Source organism: Muscardinus avellanarius (assembly GCF_963383645.1).
Source record: "Muscardinus avellanarius genome assembly, chromosome: 15".
NCBI lineage: Eukaryota > Metazoa > Chordata > Mammalia > Rodentia > Gliridae > Muscardinus > Muscardinus avellanarius.
In genome coordinates, this window is record NC_137801.1 from 89,670,791 (window position 1) to 89,697,706 (window position 26,916).

The window sequence follows — 26,916 nt, forward strand, 5'->3', positions numbered from 1 at the left end:
GCCCACCACGCCCGGCTGAGGGTATAGTTTTGAAGTGAAGTGCCCCTGGGTTCAATTCCCAAAACCTAAAATAAAATAAAATAGGAACAGAAACCTTCATACCTTAAGAGGCAAAACGTCCACCGTTGTGTTCAGCAGAATGTCCCCTGGGTGTTCTTGGTTGCCACTGTGGAACAAATAACTGAAAGCACAGACGTAGAAAGCGAGTCAGACGCAGCTTCACCCCGTCTCTGAGCAAGAGGACGGGGCAAGCCTGGGGCTCGCAGGGTTCTGAGCCCGCGCTGCACAGCGGCGGGGCCCGGGACGCCCAGGCTGGCGGCCCGACGTCACGATGCGCGCCACAGAAGAAGGCGTCCACGCGGGGCCGAAGCTGGGCCCGGGCAGGCTGGTCCAGTTCACCAGGTGAACACTCGGGCTCAATTCCGAAAACTGGTCAGTCCAGCTAAGCCGCCGCCGACAAGACCAACGACAGAAGCCAACCTCGCTCCTGTCTGTGCCACAGGGCAGAGACCTGGGGTCTGCTAAGCGTGCACAGGGTCTGGAAACAGCTTCAAAACTACGGGAGAGCCGGCGTGGGGGCGCACGCCCGCACCCCAGCACTCGGGAGGCTGAGGCCGGGGGTTCGCGGCTCGAGGCCAGCCTCAGCTACTTGGTGAGGCCGCCCGCAACTCAGTGCGACCCTGTTTCTAAATAAAAAATAAAAAATAGGACTGGGGAAGTAGCTGGGAGGTGAACGTCCCTGGGTTCCATCCCCAGTAACACACACACACACACACACACACACACACACACACACACACACACAGCATCTTAGCAGTCACCAACCTTTCTACATTGACTGGCTTATCGAACTTGAACAGGATGTAGTCCCCGGCTGTCGGGGTGATGGCCCAGAAGAAATCCTCCCCCATGTATGTTTTCTCCAGCGTGTGTCCTTGGTATACCTTCAGGGAAGTGGAGACCTCTGCAGGGGGGTTCACGTGGATCTTAAGAAGCAGTGGCTTCATGTAATCTTTATCCTAGAAGGAAAGGGCGTGACATGACGTGTAGCTCCTTTATAGTTAAGAAGCAAAGGGCCGTTAGACGCTAGGTAACAAACACACCCACGACACAGCAGGGACGCAACCACCGCCGACCCACCGTGAGTTTCTGGATTTTCCCCGAGAGGGAGGAGTGCAGCCCCACGTGCTGGAACAGCGACGGCCTGAAGCGGATCCGCAGGTTGGCCTTCTGTCTGTCGCAGTGTTTCTGAGCATCGGAAACACCGTGTTAGTGCCGCGCCATGCACGAGAGCTGTCCTCACCGCGAGCCAACACGGGGTCCTCAGGGTACAGAGGGGTGCTAGACCACATCAAAACTCCAAGCCCGACGTCCCCGGGGCTGCGAGGGAGGCATCAGGAGACGCTCCACCTATCTGCTAAGTACCAGGACCAGGATTGATTGACTGATTGATTGATTGATTGATTTTTTGTGGTACGGGGGTGGAACCCAGAGGCTTTCTACCTCCGGGCTCTACTTCCAGACCTATTTTCTATTTTATTTGGAAACAGGGTCTCACTAAGTTGCTGAGAGCCTCACTAAGTAGCTGAGGCTGGCTTCGAACCCGCGCGATCCTCCTGTCTCAGCCTCCCAAGCGCGGGGCTGACAAGCGTGCCCACCACGCCCGGCCAGGACCAGGATTTAAAGATACTGATGGCAAGCGGGCGTGGTGGGCACGCTTGTGATCCCAGTACTTGGGACCACAGGAGGATCACAGGTTCCAGGCCAGAGGGCGGTAACTTGGAGAAACCCTGCTTCAAAATGAAAGATCCAACCAGGCCTGGCGGCGCACGCTGGTCATCCCCGCGCTTGGGAGGCTGAGACAGGAGGATCGCGCGGGTTCGAAGCCAGCCTCAGCTACTGAGTGAGGCTCTCAGCAACTTAGTGAGACCCTGTTTCCAAATAAAGAATAAAAAATAGGGCTGGGGATGTAGCCTGGAGGTAGAATGCTCCTGGGTTCCATCTACAGTACTGCAAAATTAATAATAATAATGATGATGAAATAAAAGATCCTTTTAAAAAGGGTTAGGAGGATAGCACAGAGGGAGAACCCTCGTTCAAATGCCCAGTTACCACCAAATAAATAAAGAAAAGATTAAAATGTATAAGCTACAGAAGTTTGGTTTATTTTTTCTATCTTTAATTTTTTTGTGGTATTTGGGATTGAACCTGGGGTCATTCCGTCTCTGAGCTACATCCCCAGCCCTATTTTCGAACAGTCTCGCTCACTAAGTTACACGCGCTGACCTCGAACCCGCGGTCCTCCTGTCTCAGCCTCCCAAGTACTGGGATGACAAGTGTGCGCAGTCACACCTAGTTCAGAGACTTGGTTGGAATGTGCAAAGTATCTTTAAGTCAGATAATGACATAAAGAATTCACAAACAACAAAAGGCGCATCCTGTTGCATGGAGAAGCTTGGAAATGGGAGGCAGGCAGCTCCAGAGTGAGCGTCTGAGATGGGGGCCGCAGGTCGGAACCTCCCTCCCCTGCAATTTAGCAAGACCAGGGCTGGGGGTGCAGCCCTGAGGCAGAACCCCAGTGCCCCACCATAGCTTTTTTTTTTTGGGGGGGGGTACTGGTGTGGAACCCAGAGGCTTTCTCCGGGCGACACTCCCAGACCTATTTTCTATTTTATTTGGAAACAGGGTCTCACTAAGTTGCTGAGAGCCTCACTAAGTAGCTGAGGCTGGCTTCGAACCCGTGCGATCCTCCTGTCTCAGCCGCCCAAGCGCGAGGATTACAAGCGTGGCCACCACGCCCGGCGCCCGCCATAACTTGAACATAAGCAAGTCAAAGGTGCTAACAGCTCCACCGGCCGGCCCGGCCAAACGCGGCAAGGGGCAGCTGCGCTGGGCCACAGGGGGCCCAGGACCACCCGAGCAAGAGGGACTGGAGCGCAGAGCTGGCGGCCTCAGCACCTTGAACCTGCTGGCCTTGAATCTGCGACCCTCAACCCACCAAGTACTAGGATTACAGGCATGCGCCATAGAATCCGGCTGGATTTTCTGATATGTATTTATTTATTTATTTTATTTTATTTTATTTTTTGAAGTACTTGGGATAGAACCCTGGGGCATTCTACCTCCAAGCTACACCTCCAGCCCTAAATTTTATTCTTTATTTTGAAACAGGGTCTAAGTTGCAGAGAGCCTTACTAAGTAGCTGAGGCTGGCCGCAAACCTGCGATCCTTCTGTTTCAGCCTCCCTAGTACTGGGATTACAAGCGTGCGCCACCATGTCCGGCTCAATTTTCTGATATTTAAGTCTTTTTTTTTTTTTAACACTGGAGCTTTTCATCAACTCAAGAAAGAAGACAAACGCTTGCCGCGTTAAGGAGAAACACCTTTTCTTACAGCTGTCTTATTTTACTGTCCGTTGACAAAACCTGAATCCCCAAAATCCACTTTTATGAGGGAAACACAGAAAAACAGCCCCCGACCTCGTGCAGCCCCCGACCTCGTGCAGTCAGCTTACTGTATCTTTTTCCGGGTTGCAGACTTTCACCCAGAGAATGTGGTCCAAGAGCCAGTCGATGGGTTTCTCCTTATAGAACATAAATATGAACTCTACGATCAGAGTGAGGTCCGGTGCTTGAAACATTTTACCTGCGAAGACACTCCAGTGAATGGCTAGTACAGAAACCACTTGCAAAACGGCCCACACGGGTGGAGCCTGGGCCTTCAACCAGAAAGCACCCCTCGAGCTCTCGCACCCGCAGTAGCCAAAGCAAACTAGGCGGGCGTGGTGGCTCACCACCCTGCCATCTCAGTACTCGGGAGGCTGAGACATGAGGACCGCAGGTTCGAGGACAGCCTCAGCAGGGAGTGAGATTCTCATCGACCTAGGGAGACCTTGTTTCAAAATAAAAACAAAATCAAGCCGGGCGTGGTGGGCACGCTTGTCATCCCCGCGCTCGGGAGGCGGAGGCAGGAGGATCGCGCGGGTTCGAAGCCAGCCGCGCGCGCTGGCTTAGGAGACCCTGTTTCCAAATAAAAAAAATGTAAAAATAGGTCTGGGAGTGTAGCCCGGAGGTAGAAGGGCTTCCAGGAACCCCAGTACCACCAAAAATAAATAAATAAATAAAAATAAATAAAAATAAAAACAAAATCAGGCCGGGGGTGTGGCTCAGTAGTATAATGCCCCAGGTTCAATCCCTAAGTACAAAACAAAACTAAAACTAGTTTGAGTTTTAGTTCTAGCTACAAATTTTACTTGAGCTGTCATGTCGGTATAAACAGAAGAAATGAACTCCTGATGTTACTGGAGAATACCACATAGCCCCTGGCTCAGAGAATTTCTCTCATGTCTCACAAAGAGTCTTCCTATAAAGGAAGTAGCAGGTGTAGGCAAAAAGAGAAAGCATATAAATTAATACATGCAAATTATAGTGAAAAGACTTTTAGTTTCACTGAAAACTTCAAAAGATGTTTTTTGAATGTTAAATTAAGGGTTGGGGTGGGAGTGCTAGGGACTGAGCCAGGGGCATTCTACCTCTGAGCTAATACCCCCAGCCTTTTTTATTTGGAAACAGGATCTTTCTAGCTTACAGCACACCGGCCTCGAGCCTGCCACTCTCCTGCCTCAGCAGGAGTACTGGGATTGCAGGCCTCACCACACCCAGCTAAATGTTAAAATACCTATTGAGTTGGTGATCAACAAGGCCAGCAGCTGCCCTCTAAAAGTTGGATGTTTCAAAGTACTACAGGAAGCAAAATCTCATCCACTGAGAGGTTTTGGGGTGTTGGGGAGCCGGGGCTGCGGGGATCACACCCAGGGGTGTCCTACCTCTAAGCTACAACCCAGCCCTATTTATCTGGAAACAGGGTCTTGCTCAGTTGCTGAGGTTGTCCTTGAACCTGCAATCCTCCCCATCTCAGCCTCCCAAGAACTGGGATTACAAAAAGCCGTCAATTTCCTTCAATTCTTCAACTTTAAACATATTTTTATTGGCTAAGTTAGATATATTCACCCAAAAAGAGATTTTCAAGTGGGAACCCTACTAGTTAATGAAAGAAAGAAATGAACAGCCAGGTGCCCTGGTGCACGCCTGTCTTTGCATACTTGGGAGGCCAAGGCAGGAGGACTGCACGTTTGAGGCCAGCATGCAGTAACGGAGAGGGACCCTGAATCAAAACGTAAAAACAGGGCTAGAGTTGTAGCACAAAAGCAGACCTCGCCTGGGTCCAATCCCTAGGACCAAAAGGGAAAGAGAAAAGGAGAGAGGAGAGAGGAGGAGAGAGGGGAGAGAGAGGAGAGAGGGGAGAGGAGATAGAGGGGAGAGAGAGGGGAGAGAGAGGGGAGAGGGGAGAGGGGAGAGGAGAGAGGGGAGAGAGGGGAGAGAGGGGAGAGGGCCACTGAATGCGTACTTCAGATACAGCACGAACACAAGAAATCTCATACGAGAAAACTTTTCTGTGCCATTCTTTCTGGAAGGGGGAAAAATATCAGCTGAGCACAGACTCGCCAATGGGCAGCGCAGCGGTGAGCCTCCAGGCCCACGCACTCCAGCCCTCGGGCCGCTGACTCTATGCTGGGCTGACAGCCTCACACAGGGCAGTTTTTTTTTTTTTTTTTTTGGTGGTACTGGGGTTCCTGGAAGCCCTTCTACCTCCGGGCTACACTCCCAGACCTATTTTTACATTTTTATTTGGAAACAGGGTCTCCTAAGCCAGCGCACGCGGCTGGCTTCGAACCCGCGCGATCCTCCTGTCTCCGCCTCCCGAGCGCGGGGATGACAAGCGTGCACGCCATGCCCGGCTCATACAAGGCAGTTTACCTGTGCTTTCTACTCAAACATTTCCTAGGAAGCAGACGGTGTTAGGACCCGGGGCGCAATCTCAATTCTGAGTGTCAGCTGAGTTGTGAAAACTGGACACATCTGATGCTCTCCTTACCAATGAAGCCCAGCTGGGAAAACTCCAGAATCATCCATTCTTCAGAAGAAAGCTGGAGTGCAAAGTTCTTTATAGTATTAAAGTAATTCTGTTTGACAATGATATCGTCTTCAAGCTAGAGAAGAAGTAAACAGTCACATTAGCAAATAGTAAAAAAGGTGCAGATGGAAGGACGTCATTATGGGAAATCTCAAGCACACGGTCTTCATGAAAATAAAAAAACAGAATACAAAAATAGATGTTATTTATTTACCTTTTTTTTTGCAGTACTGGGTGTGGAACCCAGGGGCATTCTACCTCTGAGCTATACCACCAACCCTCTTTTTTATTATTTATTTTGAAACAGGGTCTCACTGAGTTGCAGAGGGCCTCACTAAGTAACTGGCTGCGAACCGCGACCCTCCTGTCTCTGCCTCCCAGGTACTGGATTACAGGCCTGCGCCCCCAGGGCCGGCCAGCCCCTTCCCTCGGGCCCCCACAACATGGCCCGCACTCCCGCAGGCCACCAGCCAGGGGGCGCAGCGCACAGCGGTCACTGCAGGCTCCCGGCAGCCCACCCTCACAGGAAGGACACAGAGGGCCCTGTCTGCCTGGATCCCCACGGCTAGCCGCCCCTCACTGCCCAGCTTCCTAGCCTCTGGCCACCAGTAATCTGCTCTCCATTTCTACAATTCTGCCGTGTTAAACGTGCTATATGAGCCAGAGGGGTGGTGTACACCGGTAATCTCAGTACTTGGGAGGCTGAGATAGGAGGATCGCAGGTTTAAGGCCAGCCTCAGCAACTTAGTGAGATTCTCAGCAACCTTGCGAATCCCTGTTTCAAGACAAAAACATGAAATAGGGCTGGAGGTGTATCTTGGAGTTAGGATGCCCCTGGGTTCAAGTCCCAACATATTTTTTAAAAGTGCAATTGTACAGTACATAACAGACTGCCTTCTAAACTCAGGGTAATTCCTTGAGATCCAAGCTGCTTTGTACCAACAATGCGATTCTTTTAGGTGCTTAGCACTGAGTGGTATGGCTGCATCAGACAAAAAAAATTAAAAAGTCAGAGCCGGGCGTGGTGGGCACACTTGTACCCCAGCACTCGGGGGCTGAGACCGGAGGATGGCGGCTCACGGCCAGCCTCGGAGACTTAGTGAGGCCCTCTGCAACTCAGTGAGACCCTGTTTCAAAGTAAAGAATAAAAAACAGGGCTGGGGTATCGCTCAGAGGTAGAATGCCCCTGGGTTCCATCCCCAGACCTGCAAAAAAAAAAAAAAAAAAAAAAAAAAGAAAAGAAAAGAAAAGTAACAGTGGCGAAAGGGCGGGGAGAGGAAGCAGGGTGGAGAGGGCGGGCTGGCCGGGATGAAGGGGCCTGAGCCACACCCACCAGGGCCTCCGAGCTCTGAAACGCAGCGAGCTCATGAGGCTGTGAAGCGCTTGTCTTCGAAACTTCCTGTCTGTCCCCCGCCATCTTTTGTACTACACTTGTCCCGGCGGCCTGTCATCCATCACCGACAGGCGGCTCCTCCTCTCCCTGCTGTCCGCCTTCACTATCCCTCTGGTCCCTCTTCTCCTCACCACGCCCGGCTCTTGCAGTGAGATTCGTCTGTTTTCTCTTTAGCTTCAAAACTTCCTCTTTTAGTGAAAACACACCTGACGGTCCCTTTCTTCTTTAGAAGTGTGGAAAACGTCGAAGGGGACCCGCACTCACCTGGATGTAGTAGGTCCCCTTTTCCTGAGCGTACATCATCAGGAAACAGTAGTCTAGGTTTTGCTTCGTTCTCCATCTGCAAGAAGCGGTTTAAAAAAAGGTTAGGAATCAGACTCAGGTCAGTAGCCAAGATTGGATGCGTGAGTCTCAGGCCTGCTGAATCTCTTCTCCTCTCCTCTCCTCTCTCCTCTCTCCCCTCCCCTCCCCTCCCCTCCCCTCCCCTCCCCTCCCCTCCCCTCCCCTCTCCTCTTCTCTCTCTCTCTCTCTCTCTCTCTCTCTCTCTCTCTCTCTCTCTCACACACACACACACACACACACACACACACACACAAGAATCAAAGAAAACAAATGTTTCTCTAATGAAGCCTTTATCCAAAAGTGTTCCTCAGGTGTCCTGAAGAGAACCCTCAAGAGATCCTGAAGAAAAAAGGAGTCTCGGGTGAAGTAAGCCTGGAAACGCGGCACACACCCCTGTTCTAGAGAGGTGAGTACATCAGCGGCTAAGACATCCACCCATGAAGACATCTACTGAAGGGGAACCGTGTGTGCTTTGAATCCAACCCAGGCCGCGTGCCTGGCCAGCACTCCACCACGGAGCTACACCCCAGACCAAGAAAAAAATGTTTTTAATTCAAAACTTTCCAAACTTCCTTGCCTGGAGGCCTCTTTTCAGAAGAGCTTAAAGGTCCCGTTGAGCCAGTGCTTTGAAAGTCCTACTTTGGGGAACGTGACGTGGCGACTCGGACAGTGTCTTGCATACAGGAAGAGATTACTAAATATGTATTGAAATAAGTAGAAACTAAGAAAGATGTATTGTGGGCTAAAAAATGACATTTGAATTGACAGTATTTGGTCCTTTCAGATAGTTGCTGGCAGCCCGCAGACACCTACTGAGGTCTGCTGAATAGCAGAAGCCGTTCCAACCCCAGTCTAAGCGGAAGGCAGCAAAACCCAAGCTCACACTAAGAAAACCTCTCAGAACAGACCTCACGAGCTGCCCTGGACGTGCCACGGCTCCGGGAGCGTCCCCGGGCGCAGCCCTCCCGCCGCGGGCCTCGTGCGCGAGACGCGCTCCGTGGACGACGCGCGCGGGCCAGGAGGCCCCGGGGGCTCAGGGCTCACCTGACCCTCTCCTTGGAGTCTCCGAACGTCTCCTTCAGGTTCGTCAAGTCAGGATAATAGGTTTCAGGCGGTGAGATGATTTCCACCAAGCCAGAACTGATTTCTTTAGAAAATCTGTCAGAGAAAGGTTAGCCGAGCTGTGAGATTTCGCCCTCTCAGTGTTCAATTGAGTGGGATGCACATAAAACCCGTCTGTGGGCATGGATGGCCGGGACAGAACGTGATGGCCAAGGTGTACGAAGAAGCTGGCCACCGCGAATGTGTTTACAAGAAGCGGTTCCTTTAGCAACATGAGGCTTTGGAATTGGGGTTGTTATTTTTGCGTGTACGTGCGGTGCTGGGGACTGAACCCAGGTCAGTCTACTTCTAAGCTGCACCCAGCCCTACGCTATGTTTTATTTTATTTAATTTTTTTTTTTTTTTGGTACTGGGAGTGGAAATCAGGGGCTTTCTATCCCCAGGCTACACTCTCAGACCTATTTTATATTTGGAAACAGGGTCTCACTAAGTTGCTGAGAGCCTCACTCAGTAGCTGAGGCTGGCTTCGAACCTGCGCGATCCTCCTGTCTCAGCCTCCCAAGCATGGGGATTACAAGCCTGCGCCACCACGCCCGGCTATGTTTTATTTTAAAACAGGGTCTCACTAAGCTGCTGAGGGCTTTGTCATGTTGCAGAGGCTGGCCTCAAACCTGCAATCCTCCTGTCCCAACCCCCCAAATACTGGGATTACAGGCGTGCACCACCACACCTGGCTTGGGTGTGGTGACTTTTAGTGGTGCTTTAAGAGCAGTGAGAAATGCCACACGCCTCAGAGTAGCACAGACAGCCTTGGAGAACCGCGGGCATGGCTCTTCTAATCAGGATTTTAAAACAGTAATAACAAATCAATGTCCCATAGAATGGGGAATTAAAGAAAAGCAGCCCCGGCGTGCTCAGGCCGGCCCCAGCAACAAGCATCACCCCCATATCAGAGCACCCAGACCGAGACGCTCTTCGAAGGTTGTGGATCAGTCTGCATGACTCAAAATGAAACCTCTCCCTGCACCTTCCTTTTCTCATCTTTGCAGATCTCCGCAGGCTGTGCGTGTGAGCGCGCGCCTTTGCACGACCGCCTTCGTGCTCCACTGCAATGTGCTGCTGGCCTCGGCTTCCCCGCACACACGTGGGGTGAGCCCTAAGTCCACAGGATCATGGATGTGCTCTACTGGACGGGGAAGCAGCCGCCCCGGCCCCGGGCCTCGAGCTGGGCAAGTGGGATGAGGAGCATTGCTATAAAGACTGCCAGAAACGCAGGCGCGGGAAACCCAAGAAATGGCCATCTAACCCCGACCTGCGGATCATGGGTTGTTTTTTTTGTTTGTTTTTTTGTGGTACTGGGGGTGGAACCCAGAGGCTTTCTACCTCCAGGCTATACTCCCAGACCTATTTTCTACTTTATTTGGAAACAGGGTCTCACTAAGTTGCTGAGAGCCTCACTAAGTAGCTGAGGCTGGCTTCAAACCTGTGCGATCCTCCTGTCTCAGCCTCCCAAGCACAGGGATTACAAGCGTGCGCCATCACGCCCGGCTGGATCGTGTTTTTTTTTTTTTTTGGTGGTACTGGGGGTGGAACCCAGAGGCTTTCTACCTCTGGGTTATACTCCCAGACCCATTTTATATTTTATTTGGAAACAGGGTCTCACTTAAGTTGCTGAGAGCCTCACTAAGTAGCTGAGGCTGGCTTCGAACCTGTGCGATCCTCCTGTCTCAGCCTCCCAAGCGCGGGGGTGACAAGCGTGCCCACCACGCCCAGCTCGATCGTGTTTTCAACATCTCCAGCTTAGGACTTTGATGGACAGAGTTGCACACTTTTACATCTCGAGATGGCAAACAATTTTGCTTCTGTCTTGTCTTTTCTAAGTAGAAAGTCAGGCTTTTTTTTTTTTTGTATCTGGAGTAAAACCAGATACAACCCCTAGCAAGGCTAATTTTTCTCTCATTATTTAAACTACTAGGCAATACTATAAAAGTATCAGTGTATGGAACACACTAAGCCTTCCATCTGCTGCCTGCGGCGGGGCCTGCGCGCAGTAAACTGCCTCTGACTCTGCAGGACGGAAACAGATGTAGACCCAGTTGACCACTAAGGCTTGAAATGACGACGTGAACGTCTGTCCTGACAGAATGTTTTTTTTGCTTAGTAAGTAGAGGGTAAAAGATTTAAATAATCTCATATAACCCTATATTCCCTGCCCTCGAGAATAGAGACTGATATTTGTCTGTGCTACATACGCAAGACCCCCGAATCTCTTCCACGCTGACACAGACCGGCTTGTCTACGTCGGGAGGAAGGGCGGGGACGGGTGGTCCCAGGCTCAAGGACTCCAGAGCAGTGAACCATGAAGGCGGGTCCTGTCTTTCAGCAGACAGACCACAGCAGTTAAAACACTTCCATCTCCATAATTAAGAAGAACTTACTCTTTCTCCAGATTGGCTACAACACCATGTACATAATCAATATCTGTCTGGAAGAGAAAAGAAAGGTTACAGCTGCGTTTGTATTTTTATATATTTATTTAAACTTAATATTGAGCTCAAAATCCGGTCAATGATGAAACACACACTGAAAACATGACATTCACATTTCAGGGATCTGCATCTCTGAATTTCATTGCTATTGAGCTACTGACAGTCAGAAAGTACTTATACAAGCATTTATACATAATACGGCAAGCAGATTTGTCAGTTTTTATTTTTTCAGCCATCTACGTTCAACCTGCTGGAAAACCAAGTGTAGAAGCGATGTGTACCTCTGGAGGCCGCACCCGGCAGCGCGCGGAGCAGGGCAGGGCAGCGAACTGTGGCGCTTTCCACTCGGAGCCTTAAGACACGGGCTCAAGGACGCTCCACGGCCACTAGATTGTATCACCTGAAGTAAACTGCTTCTCTGAGCTTTGCTTTCCATGTTTATGTGGTGTCTACACAAATACATACACGCGCGCGCACACGCACACACACGCACGCACAGCACACACACGCACACAGCACACACACGCACGCACACACACACACGCACGCACACGTTTGTTTTTTTTTTTTTTGCATCCTGTCTCTGAGCTACACCCCAGGTCCTTCTTACTTTCTTATTTTTTTTTTTTTGTTTGTTTGTTTGTCTGTCTGGAAGCAGGGTCTCACTAAGGTTGCTGAGTCCTCAAATCCATGGTCCTTCTGTCTCGGCTTTCCAGTCCTGGGGTGAAAGGTGTGCACCATCACACCCAGCCACAAAATGAGATCAGTCCTCATACCCAAAACATAAAACGTGGGAGGGGATCAGAAGCGTCGGGCTGCGGCGTGGAACCAGCCTGAGCCGGGCCGCACGTGGAAGCTGTCCGTGTGTCACGGAAGACTCATGGCACTCACAGAGCAGAAGTGTATGGAAGCAGGAAAGGAATGGAAACGTATTCAAAGCATTCCGTTACATCGAACCAGGAAGAAACACAGCAAGAAAGAGAAAAAGAGAATCTAGGAAACAAGTGAGAAACCGCAAGAGTAAGTCCTTCTCACTGCTAACTACCCTGATTCCAAAAAGATTAAATTCTCCAATAAGAAGACACAGGGTGGCCAGCTGGGTTAAGAGATGTACACACACGCACGCACACACGCACACACACGCACACACGCATGCATGCACACACACGCACACACACACACGCATGCATGCACACACACGCACACACACACGCACACACGCACGCACACTTCTTGTGTGGTCCACTGGCCGATGTCTGAAAACAGCTCATTTGTACATTTTGTTCACTTTTCTAGTTGCTTCTATCAGGGAGATAAGTCCAGTGCTTGCTGACTTTACTAAGGCTGGAAACATTGGCCATTCTCCATAATAAGGAGTAATGGGAATTCCAGAAAGCTAATTTGTTCATGTGCTGGGTCAACAGGATTACAAAGATAGGCTGTGCCGTCATGAGCTGGGGGCTCTTGAGTTCTGTTTTCCTAGGAACCAAGAAAGGTTGTTACCAGCCACCTAAGGCTTGACTTTATTCTTTAAATTAAACATAGAGGTAACCAACAAAGGCAAAGAAATACCGTTGTGCTTCAGTCAGCTTTACCAGTTCCTAAAATGGTCAAGTGGAGAAGGGGATGAGAGCAGGAAAAGGAACCTAGAGGCCTGGCCGGGAGGCGCAGCTGCCACGTGCGGGCGGCGGCACAGCCCCGTCCCACACAGATGCCAGCTCCACGCAGAGGCTCCCCGAGCGTTTGGCAGGACACAGTTTGTTCAGAACACGTTCCTAAATTGACCATTTCTGAACTCTCCCATGAACATGCTAGCCCAAACCTTGCCTGGATTATAACAACAGCTTTCTAAGTGGTTTCTTGCTTATTCTTACCAAAACAGCCAGGGAGGGTCTTTTCAAAAGACTAGTTATGCTATTCATTTGTTTATTTGTTTGTTTTTGGTGCTGGAGAATAAACCCAGGGGCATTCCCCCTCTGAGCCACAGCACAGCCCTATTTTATTTGATTTTTATTATTATTTTTATCTTGAAACGGGTCTTGCTAAGTTTCTAGGATCTCACTAAGTTGCCGAGGACGGCCTGACCCTTGCCTCAGCTCCCAGTTCTGGGATCACAGGTGTGAGCCACCAACCTGGCAAGTCATGCTATTCTTGTCAAACTCACAGTGTAATCATGAGAAAATGTCAGACAAATCAAACTGAGAAGACATTTTACAAAATAACTGATCCGAGCCGGGCGTGGTGGTGCGTGCTTGTAATCCCCGCGCTTGGGAGGCTGAGACAGGAGGATCGCACAGGTTCGAAGCCAGCCTCAGCCACGTAGTGAGGCTCTCGGCAACTTAGTGAGACCCTGTTTCCAAATAATAAAAAGGTCTAGGAGTATAGTCCAGAGGTAGAAAACCTCTGGGTTCCACCCCCAGTACCTAAAAAAAAAAAAAAAAAAAAAAAAAAAAAAAAACGCGATCTGCTACTGGTCATCAAAAGATGCTCTGAAACTGTCATCGAAGTGTCCAAGCTCATGAATGCCAAGGACACTGAGAGGAGTGGCCCTGGACGGGAAACCTGAGTACTCGAGGCACGTCACCATTGTGGAGCGCTCGCCGTAGGAGACATGGAAAAGGAAAACGGCTGAAGGCGGATGCCGCGCGAGGGCTCGCGGCGAGTCTGCAGCTCGGTTAGGAGTGTTTATCGGTGTTAATTTCCTGGTTTGGGGTTTTTTGTTTTTGGTGGTACTGGGGTTCCAGGAAACTCTTCTACCTCCGGGCTACACTCCCAGACCTATTTTATATTTTTATTTGTTAACAGGGTCTCTTCAGCAGCGCGGCTGGCTTCGACCCTGCGCGATCCTCCTGTCTCTGCCTCCCGAGCGCGGGGATGGCTAGCGTGCCCCCGCGCCCGGCGCTGATTTCCTGGTTCTGACGACTGTATTGCGGCCACACAGCGTCGGCGTTGGCGTGAGCCGGGCGGAGGGAGCATTCTGTATAATTTTTGCAACTTTTCTCTAACTCTAAAATTGGTCCAAAATAAAAGGCTTTCTTAGGGTGCCACAAAAACAGTGAGTAAAGTGTCTCATCTCCGGACGCTCGCAGTGGCTTTCCATCTAAATCAGAGCGCATTCCGGCACACAGAGCCCCTGCTAGTCACTCGACAGCTGAACTCAGTTCTAACACAACCACATCCTTCATTCATGTAGTATCTGTGACTATCTGGCGTTTTTTGGAGGAGCAGGTAGGGACCAGGCATTGAACTCAGGAGTGTTCTGCCTCCAAGCTATATCTCCAGTCCTATTTTATTTATTATTTTGAAACAGGGTCTCACTAAATTGCTGAGGGTCTCAGCAAGTTGCTGAGGCTGGCTGTGAACCTGCAATCTTCCTGTCTCAGCCTCCCAAGTAGTGAGATACAGGTAGGCACCCACCTAGCTCGTGGCTATCTTCATGCTGAAAAGGTCTACCTCCCCCAGAGCTCTCCCAGTGACCCTTGGTGCTGTATAGACTGATCTGGCCACCCCGCCCTTCCCCAGCTGCCTCTCATTACTGCCCTGGCTTTCCCTGAGCCAGCCATTGGCCCTCTCACTGTTTTGCAAAACACGCCTAGCCATGCTCTCTCTCGGGGGCTTTGCACGACAAACCGTCTGCCTGTAACGTCCCACTCGTCCACCTTCAAGTCTGTCCAGAAGCCTGGCCACCCTGATAAACTTTCCCTGGACCACCGTGTGCTCCCCTTCTTCCTGGCCCTGATTCATCCTCTGCAGCAGGTGCACACACACACACGACATACACGCATAACATACTCCAGACTACGCATACTTATAACATACTACATATTGGATTTTTAATGTCATTTTCTGTGAGTGGGCAGCGTTGTTTCATGTTGTTTTTTATTCAACAATATGCTCATAATCCACCACTCTTTCAGAAAATATTTTTGAATCACAAATTTTGTGGGATAGTGTGTGTGTGTGTGTGTGTGTGTGTGTGTGTGTGTACAATTTCTCCTTGATAATAATTTGCATGACTCATAACCAGTGCATACATAAGCACTTTCAAATCTAGCTTCTGATAAACGACAGGCCAGACGCATTGCTAACCAACAGGGGGATCTGTAACCTAAAATCAAGAATAGAAACCGCTCCCAGCTAGAAGACAGTTCACAAGAACAAGGAAGACTTGAGCGACACATGGAGCAGCCTGACTTGCTGAACATCTGTAGACACACACCTCCCTCGGTAACCGCAGCCGTTACTCAGTGTGCGGGGCGGGGGCAGGAGCGGGGCTGAAACAGGAGCGCTCTGTCGCGGAGCTGTACTCCCAGCCCTTTTCACCTTTTTGAATTTCAAGACAGTTTCTCACTGAGGATGCCCTCAAACTGTCAATCCTCCTGCCTCGGGTTCCCAAGTCCTGGGTTACGGTGGTGCACCACCACGCCTGGTTTAGACTGTGTTCTTTGTAAACACACGTGGAACACCGTCCGGGACAGACCACACACAGGCCATGAGCAAGCACTGATACATTTTAAGGGCTGAAATCACGTAAAAACAAGTTGTTTTTACGTGATTTTACATTTTTACATTGAAAACAAGTATGTTTTCTAATTACAATGAAGGTGATTAGAAATCAAAGCAGAAAAGGAGTTTGAGAAATCCTCAAGTAGATAAAAATTAAAAATATTACTACATAATTCATGAGTCAAAAAAGAAACTACAATGTGATTTAGAAAGTATTTTTCATCTGAACAAAAAGAAAAACATAACATGTCAAAACTAATGGGATGCAGCTACCGTGATACTCAGAGGGAAATCAGTAGCCTTAAATTGCCTATATTAGGAAAAAAAGATTTCCAACTAATATGAATGTTCTTAAAAACCTAGAAAAAGACCAAAACCAAAAACACTTAGAGGCAAAGAGATAATCTGTATTACATGTATTAACATATGTATATGTATTAGTATAATATGTCATCATGCCCAGCTAAACCAGATTAATTATAGATTGAGAGCTGGCCATAAAATACGCAAATAACATTATCAAGTAGGCAGGTGGAAATGCTGGCTCGGGAGGAGCCTGGAGTCTAGATCAGACACCATTCCACACAGAGGCCATGACCCAAGACACACAACATGCATTGGCTCCCGGCGTCCAGAGGGCCCGCCTACCAAAACGATAATCAAAATAGAAGCAGGTTTGCTCCGTTCTGCAATTCAGCATGTCAGAAACTACTCAAGACTCTCTTTCTCTACACCTTTTGAGGAGACTGAAATAAAGAAACATACTTCTCACACTCAGAATCGGTTAACTCTAGTCATCACGATGGCCACATCTTGGGGGTACAGAGAAGAGGGAGAAGAGAGAGAGGAATCCACCCAGCCTGGGCTAAGACGTCCTTGAACCCCCAGAGAACACGGGTGCCAACCTATACATTTATATATCAGAGCTAGAAGTGGGGATTCATTTTTAAGACCTGTATATATAATATTATCCTCCTGTTAAAAAAAAGATGACCATTTCTGCTTTGTAACTAGTAGTTTGTAACGAGAAGGTAAAGCAAATATAACATCTTGACTTATATTAAACTGTCAGCATATGTTACCTAACCTTTACTCCTTACAATTTATTTATTTATTTGTTTGTTTATTTATTTATTTATTTTATTTATTTTTTTTGTGGTACTGGGAATGGAACCGAGGGACTTTCTACCTCCGGGCTATACTCCCAGACCTATTTTCTATTTTATTTGGAAACAGGGTCTCACTAAGTTGCTGAGAGCCTCACTCAGTAGCTGAGGCTGGCTTCGAACCTGTGCGATCCTCCTGTCTCAGCCTCCCAAGCGCGGGGATTACAGGCGTGCGCCACCACACCCGGCTTACTCCTTACAATTTAAAAAATGTTTATAAAAGCACAATTTTTTTTTTTTTTGCAGGACTATGGATGGAACCCAGAGGCATTCTACCTCTGAGCTACACCCCCAGTCCTATTTTTCCTATTTTTTATTCTGTATTTTGAAAGAGGGTCTCACTGAGTTGCAGAGGGCCTCACCATGTAGCCGAGGCCGTCCTCGAACCGCGATCTTCCTGTCTCAGCCTCCCGAATGCTGGGATGACGACCGTGCGCCACCGCGCCCGGTTATGAAAGTACATTTGAATACTCAATTATGGTTTCAACTTTTAGGTTATATATGGTAAAAAAAAAATCACTTAAATAATTACCTCTCCTATGAAGACTACTATAACACAGTCCAACTTCTCTTCAGGATAGAGATTATCGATAAGGGAATGAAGCGTTTCTGTAAGGTAGGATTTAACTTCTCTCTTCACCGTGGGAACGCCCATTACTATGGAAACTGAAACAGAACAAGGGAGCAGTTGTATCAACATACCTCATAGGTACAACACAGAAAAACACTATTCCAAAAATACCGCCTCAAATTCATAAGAATAGTGAGGGAGTCAACTTCAATTTCAGAAAGAAAAACAAAGGATACAAAAATATACCAAGAGTACCGTAACTTACCCAGGAAAAATACATATAACATCAAATTGTTGAAAATAAAAGTTATTTAAACCTCGTATTAAAAACAAATGACTGTAGAGTTCAAACAGAAAATTTTATTATAGGAGTAAACTTAGAAATGCTAAATACATCTTAAAAACTGGTGTTGTAAATATCCACTGCAAGTACTGGATGCACCGAGAGTGTGCAACCCCACTGCTGCGGTTCCCCTGACCGCGACCTACCGTGAAGAAACACTGGACATTGCCCAGTCAGAGGGCTGCGAGCACTATTTAAAGCGTCAAGGTGGTGGGAGACCGTCCCAGATGAGAAAAGCCTGGGAAAACCAGCAAATAAATGAAACCCAGAGTCCTCATCGGACCATGGATGGAAAACAGTCGGCGTGACTTCCCGGTCAGTCCTGTTCCGCGGTTCTGCACGAGGGACCTTTAGGGCACTGGCTGGGGATTGAGGGAAGCTGTGCTGCCCGTGCCCTGCGACGTCTCCGTTTCACTCTACTGCTTGTTTTGAATACAAATTTATTCCTACATGGTAAATACATAGGGAGCAATTGGGACATGGTGTGAACGTGTGCGTGCGTGTGCGTGCATACGTGCGTGTGTGTGCATGCGTGTTACTGGGGATGGAACCTCTGCACTACACCCCAGTCCTTCACTGTCTTGTTTTTGGAGCAGGGCCTCGCTAGTCTCTTGTGGGCCTTGCTACGTTGCCCCGGCTGGCCTGGAACCTGACGCTCTCCCGGTCGCCTCTCCAGCACGGGGCTCCCGGCATGGTCACCGTGCCCGACTCAGCCCGTCGATCGGCCATGTGCTAAGGACGGTTTCTCCTCCGATCCCTCGCTAGGGAACAGGAGAAACTGCCCAACTGAAATGGAGCCCATCTTTGTAGAAACAGACAAAATGCACACACTTCATGACCTACCAGCTGCCTCGCTCCCCGGCGCCATGGACCACACCCACCCACACAGGGCTTGCACCCTCTGCCCACCGCGATAAGCCGTCTTGCACAACTTCGTTATTTACAGGCACAGTTCTCCTGCAGCGCACCTTAAGGCAAGGAAACTGGAGTCTCCTTCAGGTACAGAATCTACTGTGTGCTTACGTCACCTACTTACCATCAGAATTATTAGGCTCTTAGGTTCTTGTTTTCATTAGGCATAACTAACAAGGTTGTTTTGTGTGTGTGTGTGTGTGTGTGTGTGTGGTGTGTGTGGTACTGGGGGTGGAACCCAGAAGCTTTCCACCTTAGGGCTATACTCCCAGACCTATTTTCTATTTTATTTGGAAACAGGGTCTCACTAAGTTGCTGAGAGCCTCGCTAAGTAGCTGAGGCTGGCTTCGGACCCGTGCGATCCTCCTGTCTCAGCCCCCAATTGCGGGGATGACAAGCATGGGCTACCGCGCCTGACCTAACAAGGTTTTTGAGTGTTGTGATCCTAACCCTACTTTTCTAATTTTATTGCACAAGTTTGCATAGTGCAGTGGTTTTGGGGAACACATATATGGTGTTATAGAAATGACTATGGAAGTGGGCACTGGGGATTGAACCCAGTGGGTGCTCTACCTCCAAGCTACATCCCAGCCTTATTTTTTGTTGTTGTTTTTAAACAGCGCCCCACTAAATTGCTGAGGCTGGCCTCAAACCTGCAATCCTCCTGTCTTAACCTCACAAGTACTAGGATTACAGGCATGCACCACTGTGCCCTTAGAACTAACTGTATTTCAAAATAAAGTTTTTCAAAATTACATCTTAAAAGTGTTAGTATTCTGCATACTGTATATTAAGAGAGATGTATTTCTCAGATGTAAAAAAATAGCTCAGTCTTAATTATGGAAAATTTATTGGTGATGTTACAAAATACTTAGATTCACAGAATTCTCAAGCAGGGAGGGTCCCTAACCACCATGGGTCAGCTGGTCTACCACCATGATCGGAGGGATCCCTAACCACCATGGGTCAGCTGGTCTACCACCATGATCGGAGGGATCCCTAACCACCATGGGTCAGCTGGTCTACCACCATGATCGGAGGGATCCCTAACCACCATGGGTCAGCTGGTCTACCACCATGATCGGAGGGATCCCTAACCACCATGGGTCAGCTGGTCTACCACCATGATCGGAGGGATCCCTAACCACCATGGGTCAGCTGGTCTACCACCATGATCGGAGGGAAGGACGCCGAGGTCCCAAGGGCTGAGGACTGCCTAGGTTCCACGGCACGAATGGCGATGTGTGCAGATATTCACACGGTGAAGGGTGATGTGAGTAAGTGCCCGCCCTCATGGGACTTGCACCGTGATCAGGGGACACAGAGCTGAACACGCTGACCTTAGAGGGTCACAAATTAAATGATGTCAGGAGAGAGATGAACGGGCGCGGGGCGGGAGGCAGCTCTGTAGGTAGTGTGGACATGGAAGGCTTCCCTGATACCAGCTGAGTTAGTTAATAGTGATGAGAAAGAGCTGAGGAAGAACATTCCAGAAGAGGAAACAGCAGGCCCCCGAAGACAGTGATGTGAACACAGCAAAGAACCAACAGGAACGGGATGTGCCTAAAGCAGAACAGGCCTCGTTCAGAGAGTCGGTCAGGTGTCAGAGCGCACGGGACCGGCCGGTTTGGTTGCGAGCCCTGGCCGGGTGGTAAGGGGGTGACGCTATCCCACTGGGGGTTTGAAGAGATGGACGCATTCTGTGAAGTGAAGGTATCACTTTAAAAGCACTTGGGAAAGATCAGTCAGGAGATGGCCGCTACAGACAGGAGAAGGCGGGGAACAGGAGGGCGTCCCTGCATCCCTGAGAGGAGGGAGGACCTGAGAACAGGGGTGAGGAAGGAGGCTGGACGTGGCCACCTCCAGGACTTCTGTCTAGGGAACGCTTGGGTTCTCAGGGGTTAGAGCGGAGGAGAAATCTGTCAGCCAAGTGAAGAAGATGGCCGGACCATCTTTTTAAGAAGAAAAGGTGGATGAGAAAGCAAACAGAAACACGGCCAAGAGTCGGGTGCAGTGGGCGCTTGTAACCCAGCATTCAGGAGGCCGAGGCAGGAGGGTCGCAGGTCCACGGCCAGCCTCAGCTACTGAGTGAGGCTCTCGGCAACTTAGGGAGACCCTGTTTCCAAAAAAAGTATAAAACAGGTCTGGGAGTACAGCCCGGAGGTAGAAAGCCCCTGGGTTCCACCCCCAGTATCACAAGAAAGAAAGAAAGAAAGAAAGAAAGAAAGAAAGAAAGAAAGAAAGAAAGAAAGAAAGAAAGCAAGCAAGCAGGCAGGCAGGCAGGCAGGCTGGCTGGGGGTGCAGCAGCTTAGAGGTAGAATGCCCCTGGGTTCTAATCCCAGTACTGCAAAAAAATAAAAAGTAAATAAATAAATAAAAGAAACATAACCAAAAGGCTGACCTAAGAATTTTGTTCCACTGATTAACCCTCCAACATCTCCAATCCAAGTACTAACTGCATGCAACACGCACTTATGACATTCTAGACAGTGTGAAATAGCCATAAGACTGGCCCGCCTCAACGGGCTTGCTATTGGGCAGAGATATCAACCGGGACATTTTTTCACTGTACGTTCATTTTATTTCTTGGGAAGCTTTCAAATTCTAGTACTTATTTCCTTTAAAATTAAGAAACTATGCCGGGCGTGGTGGCGCACGCTTGTAATCCCCACGCTTGGGAGGCAAAGACAGGAGGATCGCGCTGGTTCGAAGTCAGCCACGCGTGCTGGCTTAGGAGACCCTGTTTCCAAATAAAAATGTAAAAATAGGTCTGGGAGTGTAGCCCGGAGGTAGAAGGGCTTCCAGGAACCCCAGTACCACCAAAAATAAAAAATAAAAAATAAAATTAAGAAACTTTAGGAACAACCTTGATGTGGCATACCCAGTGCTGGGGTAGAGTACAGCCCTGATGAGCCGTGTGAAGGGCGATCTGGGATGCGTAGGGCACCTGCCTGAGCTCGTCTGGGATCTACGCACGTGCGTGGCCTGCGGAACGGCGTGCAGCTCACGGGCAGGCGCCCCTCCCCTGTCCCTCCTGACTGGGCAGCGTGGGCTTGTTCCTGGCTGTGTGGAGGGCAGAGACGCAGCACGAGGTGTCTGGGCACGGCCTCCACAGCCCGCCTGCCTGTGCCCCCCGCCCCAGGGGCTGCCGCGTGCTTCACCCAGACTGCGCAGCACCTCAGCCCTCCCGGCGTGGCGCCTTCCTGCCCTGCTCCGTCCCCTTCCCTCACCTACCCTGAGCATCCAGCGGGTCCCCCACGCTCCCCTCACCTCACAGGCGCGGGGCACAGGCCGGTCCCTCTGTACTTGGGAGGCTCGACAGGAGGGTGAGGCCTGGGTCGTAAGAGAGGGAGAACGCCCCGGGCTCAATCCCAGTATTAGAAAAATGAATTTCGAGCCGGGCATGGCGTGCACGCTTGTCATCCCCGCGCTCGGGAGGCGGAGACAGGAGGATCGCGCAGGTTGGAAGCCAGCCGCGCGCGCTGGCTTAGGAGACCCTGTTTCCAAATAAAAATGTAAAAATAGGTCTGGGAGTGTAGCCTGGAGGTAGAAGGGCACCAATACCACAAAAAAAAAAAAAGAAAGAAAAAAGAATTTCAATACCCATGAAATGACCACTTTGTCTCGTTTAAGACTTGTAAGGGGGCAGAATACTATTTTAGTCGCTGCATTCCAAACCACAGGGAGCTGAGCGCAGTGGCAGGCGCCTACAGGATCACAGCTGCGCGGGAGACTGAGGCAGGAGGGTCCCCCGAGCCCAGGAGCCCAGAGCCAGCCGGGGGAACAGAGAAACCACAAAGAAAGGGTCAGCAAAGACAAAATGGACCAAGAGAAAGCGTGGAAGAGTGGCCAACAGAAAGAAGAAAGAGGGAGGAGGGAGGGAGAGAGAAAGGAGAGAGAGATTGGTCCCAGGATCTCTGCAGCTCTGAGAAGGCGAGGAGCCGTCATACATTATCCTCTGAAGCGTCCCCATCATTTCATGAGAAGCTGAGTGAAAGGCACCGGCTTCTGTCTTTGCGAACAGGGAGGCAGACCTAAGAAGGGCCTTCTCGGCGTGCTGGCAGGGCTGACGCTGACGCGGAGGGCGAGGCTGGGGCAGGGACGCCGGCTCCCCACCGCCCAGTGTCTCACACAAAACTGCCCCGGTTTAACACTTAGCTGCCTCAACAGGATTTCCCTTCATTACTTTTTCTGCAGGGTTTTTTTTTTTTTTTTTCTGGACGATGGAGAAAAATATCCAGCTCCTTTCACCCTGGAGCCTTGGTGAGCCCCGTTACCGTGCACAGACGTCTGTATTCTGGGCCCCGCCTGGCCGCTGCTGGTCAAGTCACGATGCGGCCGCGCTGCGCACCACAAGCAAAGGCGCCGCAGCGCACGTACCTCCTGTTCTCCTGCCTCCGATCTGCACGGCGGGCTGCAGGCTGCCTTGGTTCTGCAGCAAGTGAGGCACGTGGTAATAGATGCTCGGCACCTGGAGGGGCCGCCTGCTCGTCAGCTCCTTCAGCAGCTTCAGGGTGGCATCTGAAACACAGGGCACGGTCGGCCTCGGGACCTTTCCTTCCTCGTCGGGGTGACCGCGGCCTCCCGCAAGGAGGGGCTGCAGCCCCCCGTCGGCTCACGGCAGGCACAGCCGCGGCCAGCTGCCGGAAGGTGGCAGCCCCGCGCCCACCCCAGCGCCGCCTCCTGCTGTATGCGTGAACATCTTACCAAAATGTCACACGGGAGAAAGCACGCGTGCGCTCTGAGAATTTCAAGTAAAAAAAAAAATTTCTAAGCGCATGTGTTCAGTAAAGCTCTGAACCTTCACACAGTTTTAGTTTTTACTAGAGGAACCAATGAATCATCTATAAAGTAAAAACGTCTCCATTACACGATACGCTTTTAAAATTGCATTAAAACAAGGCAGTTAGCCTGACGGACTTGTAGTCTGTAGAATATGACAAAACCAAGAATTCACAAAAGAAAGAAAGAAATGACCGTCACACATCAAACCGCGGTCTAGTCTCACGAGTGAAGAGTCAGTTACAGGCCGGCGGGCGACACACCCGTCCTCTCAGCACTTGGGAGGCTGAGACGGGAGGAGCAAGGCCAGGCTCAGCAATTTAGCAAGGCTCTCAGCAACTTAGGCCGGGCGTGGGGGGCACGCTTGTCATCCCAGCGCTTGGGAGGCTGAGACAGGAGGATCGCGCAGGTTCGAAGCCAGCCTCAGCTACTTAGTGAGACCCTGTTTCCAAATAAAATACAAAATAGGTCTGAGGGTGTAGCTCAGAGGTAGAAAATCCTGGGTTCCATCCCAGTACCACACACACAAAATAAACAAGTAAAAGGAGGGACAGGCCAGATCAGCATCCCAGTGGGAAAACCAGATTTGTGTTATTTTAACTCAGACCTAAGACCACTAACTGCTGCAAAGAACTCAAGGATTTCTCCAGAGACCACCTGAAAGCTACACACATTTCACAGCACACACATACAAAAGCAAAAAGTTAAATTTCAACCTCATTTCCAAACCCCAGCCCTTGCTGAAATGGCTGAGGCTGACCTCCAGCCTGCGGTCCTCCTGTCTCAGCCTCCCAAGTGCTGGGATTAAGCCACCACACCTGGTTCTATCCAACTTTTGGTAATGTACTCCACATAATTCCTGGGAAATATAATCTTTCGTAACACAAAAACATAGACATTGTTTGTACCTGAAAACGTGTTCGGCGAGCTCTTGCCCTTGTTGGTCTCCACCCCCATTTGCCGGAACTGCTGGACGATGGTGTTCAGCTCGGAAGAGCGCTGGGAGATTCTGTGCTCAGCTATTCGGAGGCGCTCTTTCAAGGCAAGAAATTCTCGTTGGTAAGCAACGAGTTTTTCTAGAAGCAAAACCGAAGAGGTCATTAGTATATTTCTTTTTAAAAAAATTCCAAACAGAACTATAAGAACAGAAATGTTAATTAAACTCAGATTTGGGGAAAGGAAACATTTATTCATTGCGCGAAACTGAAAATAAAACCGAGGCCTGGGTTGTTATAGAAGCCACCAGCCGCTGAGCGCGCTCTGCTTGGCACCCAGAAACTGGATGACGGGGAAGGAAAGTTACGAGTGAGCTCTCGGCACACACGGCATCGTCTCCCAAACAGCGGGAGCGACGCTAAGGACCACATCGACCAGAGACGAGACAGAGGTGCGCATCCGCGGCGCGGCACGAGGCGCCATCTAAGCGCGACTGTCAACACACGGTGGGCCACGAGGCCTGCTCTGAACGCGACCTAATTCCCACAGTCCCCTTGTGTTCTCGAGCTTGCCACCCTGCAAGATTTCCCTGGGCCGAAAGCCGGGCGTGGTGGGCACGCTTGTCATCCCCGCGCTTGGGAGGCCGAGAAAGGAGGATCGCGCAGGTTCGAAGCCAGCCTCAGCTACTTAGAGAGGCTCTCAGCAACTTAGTGAGACCCTGTTTCCAAATAAAATAGAAAATAGGTCTGGGATATATAGCCCAGAGGTAGAAAGCCTCTGGGTTCCACCCCAGTATCGCCAAAAAAAAAAAAAAAAAAAAAAAGATTTCCCTGGGCCAACCTTTCGTCAAATCCTTGAGTCCTAAAAACTCAATGAGCTAGGGGTACGATCACCCCAGTCCACAGTCAGTGTGGCCAGGGGGCTGCGGACTGAACCCAGGGGCATTCTACCTGGAGCTTTACCCCAGTCCTGCTTTTCATTCTTTATTTTGAAACCGGGTCTCACTGAGTTACAAAGGGCCTCATTAAATAGCTGAGGCTGTCCTTGAACCATGATCCTCCTGTCTCAGCCTCCCGAATGCTGGGATCACAAGTGTGCGCCACCACGCCTGGCTTTTAATAGTACAAAAGAGTCACAGATCAAGAAAATCTGGAGCCGGGCGTGGCGGGCACGCTTGTCATCCTAGTACTTGGGAGGCTGAGACCGAGGATCGTGGTTCGCGGACAGCCTCAGCTACTTAGTGAGGCCCTCCGCATCTCAGTGAGACCCGGTTTCAAAAAAATAAAGAATAGAGCTGGGCGTGGTGGTGCACGCTTGTAATCCCTGCACTTGGGAGGCGGGGACAGGAGGATCACGGTGGTTCAAAGCCAGCCGCGCTGGCTTAAGAGACCCTGTTTCCAAATTAAAATATAAAATAGGTTGGAAGTGTAGCCCGGAGGTAGAAGGGCTTCCAGGAACCCCAGTACCAACAAAAATAAATAAATAAAGAATCAAAAATAGGGCAGGGGGTGTAGCTCAGAGGTCGTATGCCTCTGGGTTCCATCCCCAGACCCACAAAAAAAAAAAAAAAAGAAAAAAGAAAAAAGAAAAGTACAGGTTTTGCAGACCTGGGCTTACAAAGCCGTCAAAGACGCCTCTCCTCGCACCAAGGTGACCGGGCCAGTACCTCCTCAGGTCCCATGGCCGAGAGCCCACACTTCGGGCCCAGCGGCCACTGCCTGCAAGGACTAACGAGCAGCCAGGCCAGTCGTGGCTTCACCACGTGGACGTCAGGCCCGAGGAAGGGGCGCCGCGCTGGACCGCAAAGGAGCTTCGCGCCCCCGTGCTCTGGGCTGGCCTGGGCAGCGTGGTTTAACCACGGTCAGGACTGTACGCTCACTTTTCTATACGGTAAAGTTACAAGAAATGTTGAGATACTGTTCATAAATGCAAACCCGCACCAGGAGCCAGGCGTGCTGGCGTGAGCCTGGAGCCCGGCCGCGCCAGAGGCCGTCAGAGGACCCTGTGAGCCCAGGAGCTTCAGATCAGCTGGGCAACAAGCAAGACCTGACCCCAAAAGAATAAATAAAACAGCTACAAGCCAGAGTGCGGCCTGGGGGGCAGTGTCAAGAGCCAGGCACAGAGGGAAGGGTCCTGGTGTCCTCTCATTTGTGGACGCCGCGGAGCGATCGGGTCCCGGAGAGGCTTCAGATGATGGAGCGCCCCGCGGAGCCAGGGCGTGGGCCGGAGGAGCAGGGGAGAGGGAGGACCTCGTAAGAGGAGGGAGCTGGGGAGAGGGAGGACCTCGTAAGAGGAGGGAGCTGGGGAGGCCCGCCAAGGGCTGTGTGCGTGTGTGTCACTGTCACTGTGAATTACATTGGACGTGAGATGAAAAGGCACCAATAAAAGCGGACATTAAAGCCTCGGCTACTGCCTAGCGAGGCCCTGTGCAACTCAGCGAG

General features: G+C 50.4%; 1 protein-coding gene across 2 annotated transcripts in view; it reads right to left on the minus strand.

Annotated features, from left to right (window-relative positions):
* Positions 1-26,916, minus strand: part of MGAT4A (alpha-1,3-mannosyl-glycoprotein 4-beta-N-acetylglucosaminyltransferase A) — a gene marked incomplete at both ends in the record, with an annotated part of 50,690 nt that overhangs the window by 4,416 nt on the left and 19,358 nt on the right. The window contains 11 exons of one of the 2 annotated variants that reach the window (XM_080711210.1): positions 103-181; positions 826-1,019; positions 1,141-1,248; positions 3,515-3,645; positions 5,935-6,049; positions 7,631-7,706; positions 8,753-8,866; positions 11,209-11,255; positions 17,464-17,597; positions 23,138-23,278; positions 24,475-24,615. In XM_080711210.1, coding sequence (XP_080567336.1) covers positions 103-181; positions 826-1,019; positions 1,141-1,248; positions 3,515-3,645; positions 5,935-6,049; positions 7,631-7,706; positions 8,753-8,866; positions 11,209-11,255; positions 17,464-17,597; positions 23,138-23,278; positions 24,475-24,615 — 1,280 coding nt within the window. Of the gene's footprint in view, positions 1-102; positions 182-825; positions 1,020-1,140; positions 1,249-3,514; positions 3,646-5,934; positions 6,050-7,630; positions 7,707-8,752; positions 8,867-11,208; positions 11,256-17,463; positions 17,598-23,137; positions 23,279-24,447; positions 24,616-26,916 lie in introns of both variants that reach the window. The other variant, XM_080711209.1, reaches the window with a different exon arrangement.